This window comes from Marmota marmota, unplaced genomic scaffold (genome assembly GCF_001458135.2).
Source record: "Marmota marmota marmota unplaced genomic scaffold, marMar, whole genome shotgun sequence".
NCBI lineage: Eukaryota > Metazoa > Chordata > Mammalia > Rodentia > Sciuridae > Marmota > Marmota marmota.
The window spans coordinates 6,930,633-6,938,979 of NW_026000079.1; the positions used below are offsets into that span (position 1 = coordinate 6,930,633).

The following is an 8,347-nucleotide window of genomic DNA, read 5'->3' on the forward strand; positions in this document are numbered from 1 at the left end:
CGGATCTGCTTACTGGTGGGAGCAGCCTGAGGAAGGACAGGGTAGTGGCAACAGGAAACCCTCACTGGGCAGAAAGAGGAACCCAGGCCCAGGTTTGGTTTTCCCCCTTTTCCTACCCAGCCTGCATTGCAAATCAGTTTCATTCTTAGTTCAGTTCTTCCATGGGGTCAGCTGTCCCCATTTCCCCTATGCTAGTCACCCCCTAGTCAAATGACCAAACCAGTCCCACCATCCAAAGGTGTATCTTTGACTCCACACTTGGAAGGGCTTGGGAGATGGAGAAAGCACCTCCTAGCAGCTCAGTCTCGCTTCATGATACTGGGGTTGAACTCGGGTCCTCATGCACGAGGGGCAGGTGTTCCACCACTGAGCTACAGCCCCAGCCCCACGTAGTTCAATCTCAACCAGAGACTAACGACTACGGGTGAGGAGCCAGTGTTGGGCAGGGAGATTTGAATTCCACATATCCTCCTCAGGGCTGGGGTAAATTTCACTTCTCCTATGGCGTGGACAGGTGGCACTGTCCTCCACATTCCTGGAACTGAAGTTGGGCAGCTGAAATTTCACCCTCAGATAGAACCTGGAATGGGACATACGAGAAACCCCTCTGCCGCAGCTCCCTCTGAACTCAGAAGGCTGTGCATGTGCTGGACAACTCCCCACTGCTGGGGGGTGGGAGGGCTGTGTAAAAGGAGCAGACTGTGTCCTCCTCGGTGCAGGTGAAGCTCCTTACTACTGTTATAGGGGCCAAGTAGGAGGGGGAGTTGAGTCAGGAAAGTGGGTCGGGGGACAAAGGCTTAGGGGGTCAGGCACCAGCAAGAGCAGTGAGTTCAATGGTGTTTTTTTTTTTTTTGACTGAGGTAAATAAAAAAACTTTATCCTGCAACACCTGGAGATAAGAATCTATAAGCCCCCCACCAAGTTCCAGACCTCGTTCCTGTCCTTCACATCAGGCTCTTCCGATATTGACTGTGCTGGGTGGTCTGTCTGGGGTGGGAGTCGGGGGTCTGCAGGTCCATCTGTCTGTACAGGTCCCTCAACTCGCTGACTTCCTGCAGCACTCTCTTTGCCTGGCTCCAGTTCGAGGACGCCTCTCCTAGCAGCCGCTCGGTCTCCTGCAGCAGCTGCTCAGACTCCGAGTCGGGTGGAGACTGTGGGGGGTCCTTGGCCTTGCGTTTGCCATCTCCCAGTCCCTGAACTTCTGCCAGCAGCTCCTGTGTCTTCTCGAGTTTCCTTGCTACCAGGTCCTGGATCCGGGACAGCTGGCCCGGGTGGGGTGGGCTGGGGGCTGGAGATTCCTCAGCCCGCAGCTGGAGGGTGCGGGCTGGGGCAGCGTCCCGCTGAGACAGGATTTCCTCCAAGGAGGCACAGCGGCCTTTCTCTGTGGGGGTCAACTTCTTGGGTGCCTGGGGGGTGTAGGTGGCCCCCTTGTCTGGCTTTTCCCAAGGTCGAGGGAGGCTGGTTGCCCGGTCTGAGGAAGATTGGATCCGGTCAGAGTCTGCTCTCCGCCGACTCCCTGCCAGCTGGGCCACAGACTTGTCCAGGTCCACCCGGAAGCTCTCAGCACAAGAGGCTGGCTCCTCAGGGGAGGGGTCTTCCTCTTGGATCAGGTCCAAGGTCAGCATCCCATCTGAGGTAGAGGTGGAAGCCTGGGGAGAAGGTGTGGGAATCAGGGCGGTAAACGGTCATCAGTAGGGATTTCAGCAGTGACGTCTGAAAGACAGATGCAAGCTGCTGCCATCCCCGTCTCACCTGCCTTCTCTGGGAGACCTCTTCGCCCTAGGCGAGCCCTTCTACTTAACTTGCCTTTTCTTAATTCCTTTGATGGTGATTCGAACTTTTTTATCTTTCTGCGACTTAATTTCTCCTGCTGGTTACCCAGATTCTCCCCTTAGCTACAAGCTTCCCGAGGGGTGTCTACTTCCTCTGTACTGGAGGCTCCAAGCACAGTACTGGGCTTGGCACACATGGGACGCTCCACTTGGCACAGTCCTTTTCTACCTGCGTCCTCTGAGCCACACCTCAGCCACCAGGCTACCTTCCAGCCAACCAACGGGGTCTGGATACATTCCCAAGGCAGGTCGTGACTTTGCAACTCTCCTACCTCAGCCCCCAAGTCACTGGGATTATAGGTGTGTACCACAGGCCCAGCCAAACCTTGTTCTTTGTTCCAGAATACAGTGATTTTTAAAAAGCGGTAAGGATATTCAACTGCCCCATTTTACAGATATGCAGTTCCAAGGAACCACCTAGTTAACTGCAAAGTTATGTTCTGCCCGACTCCAAAGTCTACATTCCTGCTACTACTTCCTAGAAATTTAGAGCTCAGATCAATGAAAGAAACCATTGACTGTATGGTACAGGGGTTTGCTGTGATCCTTCCTCCTCTGAATGCATGTAGTTCTTTTTTTATTTTTTGGGGGGCATGCCAGGGATTGAACCCAGTGCCTTGTGCTTGTAAGGCAAGCACTCTACCAACTGAGCTATATCCCCAGCCCCCATGCAGATCTTAACACGGTCATTCATCAAGACAGCTACCCACCGCACACAAGTTTACGTCATCTTGTATGGTATTCAGCTCCTCTATTTTTAATTTTCCAGGGTGGTATATCTCATTTCCCCCCAAAGACAATAAAATTACTGAGAGCAGAGATGTCTTAGCTCTTGGTAGGTGTAAGGGGAGAATCTGGGAAACAAGCAGGAGAAATTAAGTCACAGAAAGATAAAAAGTTCGAATCACCATCAAAGAAATTAAGAAATAGCAAGTTAAGTAGAAGGGCTCGCCTAGGGCGGAGAGGTCTCCTCAGAGAAGGCACCGGGAGAAGGAAATGGCAGCAGCTTGCGTCTGTCTTTCAGGATGTTATTGCTGAATAAATATTTCTGATTCAGAGGAATCAGGAAGAATGCGGGGTATTGATCTTGTTATCAAGGTCTTCCTCAAATGCCGGTGGTGGTATACAGTTCTGTCTGGGACAGACTGACCCCGAATTAGCCCTTGGACAATGTTTACTTCCTTAGGCTTACGTACCACAGCCATGAGGTGTCCCCGAGTTGGGGGGCGGCGGGAGTGCTGGATTTTCGCTCTGTCTCGAGTGGGGTGGGCGAGATAGCTATCCTCTTCAACAGTGACCTGAAGAGACGTACTGTCATCGGGGTTCTCAGACTGTTTGTCCCACCCAGGACTGGGAAATACGCGCACCCCATAAACCACTTTTGAGCAATCACAGGCAAAGAGATTTACTGGGTGTGAGGGGGTTCCCCAAGATGGGCTCATGCATCGTGATGTTGGGGAAGAGGAGTTGGCAGAACAGACTTGGAAGGTACAGGAGAACAAGGATTTCAAAAGGGAGAGGAAAAAGAAGGGTTGGTGGAGGAGCAGGTGAGTGGGGCCCCGAATAATAATCCTCCCTTTCTCTGTCCCAGCATCCTTCTCCCCACAGTGAGCCCCTGACCTCATCCAAGACGCGGTTCTTGGCTCTGGTGATGGCGGAGTTGAGGACGTTGATCCAGGACTCCTTTTCCTCTGGACTCACGGCCAGGAAGATCAGGTTGGGTGCCTGTGAGGGGAGAGTCTCGTTTCAGCCTGGGCGTTAGAGTTGGCGCCTCACCTCGACAGTGAAGGGACAGGAAATCATGATCTCATTCTCTGGGATCCAGCTCCTGCTTCCCGGGTCATCCCTAACTCAAGGAAACCCAGCTTCTGCTCCTGCCAGACACACCGCGGCTTGGACTCTGTTTTAGAAAAGACTGAGGAGGAGTTAAGCAGGGTGGGTGGCTCTGGAGAGAATGAGAGGAGGTTTGACAAAGGTCAGAAACTTGAGATCTTTCTATGTCTGAGGAAGTAGATGGTGACAGAAATGGCTTCCCTGGTTTCCTCAGATCAGGGGAATTAGAGTCAGAACCCTAATTGCCTTCCAGGGCACAGAGACCAGTGATTTCCTCCCAGGGGATGTGTGTATGTAGGTGTGTGCGAGGGTTAGAGTAGGGGAGAGGACTGGGGGGCTGCTGGGGATGCAGGTAAAGGGATTTTGTGGCTGAACAGGTTAAAGGCCCGGAGAGAAGGAAATGGCCACAATATTCTCTGGTTAAATAATAAAAGCCAGCAGGAGAGCAGCTCAGGACCTCGGAGCCAAGACTGCTGAGGAGGAGAATCCGAAGGGGGAGGTCTTCCTTCTGCCTCTCCCAGCCCCTCCGGTGCCCTGGTGTCCAGGATGCGGAGGTACCTACTGTGTTGCCGGGTTGTCTGGAGTGCGTAAGAGTAAACTTGCTATGATTTTTCTTGCTCCTGCTCTTGGATTTCCGGAGCTCTTCACACTTCTCATAGTCACTCAGGTCAAACACCTCTTGAATATTTTTCTCATCTTTTACCTGGGGGAGAAACCCAAGGCGGGGTGAGGAGGATAAAAATACTTAGCCCCTCCCCCCAAATATCAGTGTAGGTAGGCCTTGGGGACCTGACCGTGCCTGAGGAGAGGAAAGGACAACAGGACAGGGCCACCCGACCCATGCCACACACAGGCTCTACATCACGGGGCTCCAGACGGGCAGCCTCCGAGTCCTACGTCCTCAGGCAGATTTCTCTTTGAACCATCAACCCTACTCTCCTCAGCTGAGCTACCGCTTCCAGAGCCTCTCTTCACCACGAATCCACTGAAGGATGCAGAAAAGGCTCAAGCCCTTAAAGGGACATGATGAGTGGGCTGATCTGATCATTCCCAAGTAAGGAAGACCTGGTGGCCCTCAGCGGTCCAGAGGAGGGAGCTGTTTTTCCACCCCCAGCGAATTCTCAAGACGGCCCTAGTATCAGGATGTCTGGAGGGAATGAAGGGCTGCCTCTGGCCTCTTAGGTTTACATGGTGGCTTTCTTGTCCCCAACCTGCTCTCCTCTAACATATCCTACTACGAAGAGACTCATCCAGACTGGGCAGCCTGTCCACCCTCTTCTGCTCAGTTAGGAACACCTCAGGAATGAGTTGGCCATGTTTCCTGGGATGAAAAGTACAGACCACCAGTACTTGTTCTGTTAAAATTAAGCAAACATGTTAAAAAAACAAAAGTAGCCTCAGTTCTTCCCTGGAAGACATATACCTCCCTGCCTGGAACTGTTTCACAAAGGAGCCCCGCTTCCAAATTCTGGCATGATGTCGTGGGACTACATGGTGGTGGAGTGGGTCTGTCCATCCTTCTAAATTGTCCTGGACCAGGGGGTGATGATGGTGAGGACAGATGGTCACACAGCTCCCTTCGTTTTGGCAAGGCTTGGCTCCTCCAGGGCTACCCCTTCCCAGCCATCCCTGGCTTTGGGCTGGAAGTGACCAGAAGCCTTGAAGGACTATGGGTGGAGGTGAGACAAGGTGTTGCCAGGGGCATCCAAGAACAATTCCCAGAAACACGGGGCCAGGATGCAGGATGACGCATCATCCTCCCCTCCCTCCTCCCCAGAGCCAGACTATCAGCAGAAGCCAGAAACCTTGGAGAGGAAAGCGCTGGGTGTGTGTATGCAGCCAGGGGAAGAGAGTAACTTGTTCTGTTTTCCTCAGGGAGAGGGAAGGGCAAGGAGTGCTGGCTGGGACACAAGCTGATAAGGAGCTGGGGAACAGGAGACATTGACAGAGGTTGCCACTGTAGGGCAGGGGGTAGGAGCCGAGGTTAGACAAGCAGTAGAACAAGTATATTCTAATGTCCAGAAAAGATGGACATTCCTGGGAGCCTTGTTCTCCACTGTATTCTGTTTTTTCCTCCCCTCTAATTCTCAAGATCTCATTTATATTTACTCATCTTCCAAATTAACATTTCCTTTCCTCTGATTCTTCACCCATTGCCCATAAGAAGGGATTTTTCACGTTTGCTAAGAATTGTCTAGAACCTAACTTCCTCTATCACGAGGTTTCCCTAAGATCCAGCTCAGAAGATGCCCCAGCCCTGAGAAAGGGCACCCTTTGAAAATGAGGAAAATGATCCACAACAAACACAGAAGGAATTCTATGGTGGAAGTAATTGTTGGAGACCCTGCCTTTTTAGGAGGAAAGAACAAAAAATGATTGCTGTAAACTCTGGGAAAGAGGGTTAGGAACTTTTTTTTTTTTTTTGTATTAAAACATAAATTACAAATATACTGTGCTTTTTGTTGTTGTTTAAAATCTTGAATCTGTTGGTTCTGGAGCTTTTGGGAAGTGAACAGAATAAAACTTGGATTCCTCGGTCAATTTCACATTTAACTCAGGCCCACAGTAGCATGCAAACAGGCTCTCAAGAAAAGTAACATCAATATGCTGTTCCCTCTTTTGCTATACCCTTCCCCACAGGGGGTCAGTTGGCCTCAGGACTAATCAGATGCTCCTGACTCATAGGACACCATGCTGAGATCATTCCATCCTTTCCCTGGCTCTGTATCCCATTCTCCACACACAAGGCTCAACCATGTTCCTTCAACCCAAACTCTGCTGTTTGGATAAATAAACAAGAAAAAAATGACTTGTTTCTCCTACCCTTTCACTGTTCTCTAGTTCCGCCTTTGACGTGTAGGAAGTTCTCTCGATTGCTCACTAGAGTTTCCTGCTATTATCAAGTTCGGGAAAGACAGGAGAGACACTTTGACTCTTTCTCCCTCTTTTTAAACTGGAAAGCCAGGAAACTGTGGAAAAAACTTTCTGTAGGATTTGTGATTGGCAGAGGTGACCCTTAAAAATAAATCCTCCTGTCAAAGTCTTCCCTTACCTCCCCCCTAAGACTCTCCCCCAGCAAGTTCCCAGGTTAAGAGTGAGTAGCTAGGTTCAGACACCCCGCAGAGGGATCTCTTCGACCCTGGCATGGCTTTGCCCTTCCCTAGCTGCCTCAGTAGATACTGTTTCCAGATGAGTACTTTCTCCGGGCTGAACATGTGTCTGTTTCAATACCGTAAAAGGATTTATTTACCTACATATAATCTCCTGAATAAGAGTGCCTACTGCCAAAAGCAGAAGAGGTTAGACTCACAGAGGGCTTCCCGGCTAGCCTGGGGTGAGGAATCCTAAGGGGAGTACAGGACATAGTCACAGAATAGCAATTCCAGTTTTCCAGTATGATACCATGGTATCCATCCCAAGCATTGGGGACAAAAGGGAGAAGAGCTTGGATTTAATGATCTGGATGCAGGTTCTGACCAAATGTGGCCTATGTTTTCATGTTTAACTACACAGCTAAAACCACGCAGAGACATACAGGGATTCATGCCTCCATTTTTATCCCCTCTCATACAAATAGGGGTAGGCAGGAAGGGGGCAGAACATGAGTTAAATGCCCCCTCTTTTTTAACTGGAGTGGTGAGCTACACAAAGCATATCGGTTAGGAACAGTGACTTCTACAAACGTAACTATCTGGCACTCACAGATCCACTACTGGAGTCAAAAGATAGCAGCCCTGGGTTGTGTCTTTTCTATGATTCAGGATGGCTGTGCTACTGATAACCCTACTGCAGATAGGAAAGGAAGCCGGGTCAGGGTGCCGGGCCGGACAGGGGGAAGCTGAACATTGTGTTCCAGCAACAATAGCAAAGGGGGACAATGGTCCACATTTTAGGAGGCCAGGACAGGTGGGAGGCACAGCAGGGGACGCTTAGAACTTAGGGGACCTGTTAGGAGGGGACAATCGCTGCTGTCAGAGAGGTATTTGCAAAGAGAAAAACACTTATACGAAGCAACTCAACTTCTAATTCCTACTCAGGTCTTCTCGCTAAAGGGTGACCTTTCTCAGCAGAACAGGACGCGGTACAGACTAATGCCACCACTGTTTTGCTTGGAGACCCCGTGGGCAGGGGGAAGCCGAGGGAGCAGGGCGAAGTTAGAGGTAAAGGGCACCCACCTCCTTCTCAGAGATGAAGAGCTGGTCCCCTTTCAGCACCACGTAGCGGTTCTTCCAAATCTCCCTGAAAATCCCTTTCCCGCAGAATTTCCGGACCCAGCCGACCTTCTCCGGCGGTGCAGACTGATGATTCCCATCCTGAGGCCCCTGTCCGAGGGACAAGATCAGGACCAGACCCTGAGGGGACCCCGGCTCGCTCGTCTCTAAGCCTGGAAGCCAAGGTCCGCTGCCCCCTGGGCCAGGTCTTGGCTCCGAGCGACTCCCCCTCCCCAAGACCCCGAAACTGCGGGAGGAGGGGGGCGGCCTCCGCGGGCCCCGACCGCCGGCCTCGCGCCCTCCGGCCTCCGGGCAGCGCCCGGACTAGCGGCGTCTCCTTTTATTTCTCATTGTCTTCCCGGCCCCGCGGAGCAGAGCCAGCGGCGGCCAGGGCCGGGGAGGAGGAGGTGCGGGTCGGCGGAAACTCAGCCAAGTTCAGCCCCCGACGCAAGTCAACAGACAAAGCCCCGG

The 8,347-nt window shown here is 51.7% G+C and overlaps 1 protein-coding gene across 2 annotated transcripts; it reads right to left on the bottom strand.

The window, feature by feature from the left end:
• Positions 1 to 890: 890 nt before the first annotated feature.
• Positions 891 to 7,977, bottom strand: Plekho1 (pleckstrin homology domain containing O1). Of its 2 annotated transcripts, XM_048814927.1 has the most exons (6): positions 7,841 to 7,977; positions 5,089 to 5,323; positions 4,228 to 4,368; positions 3,453 to 3,557; positions 3,029 to 3,130; positions 891 to 1,649 (listed from the first exon to the last, which is right to left on the bottom strand). In XM_048814927.1, exons 2-6 carry the CDS (start codon positions 5,179 to 5,181, stop codon positions 945 to 947), a joined length of 1,146 nt encoding a protein of 381 aa, XP_048670884.1. In that variant the 5' UTR covers positions 5,182 to 5,323; positions 7,841 to 7,977; the 3' UTR covers positions 891 to 944. The 2 variants fall into 2 exon arrangements, with proteins under 2 accessions (XP_048670884.1, XP_048670885.1); XM_048814928.1 differs by lacking the exons at positions 5,089 to 5,323; positions 7,841 to 7,977 and having other exon boundaries at positions 4,224 to 4,357.
• Between the last annotated feature and the right edge of the window lie 370 nt (positions 7,978 to 8,347).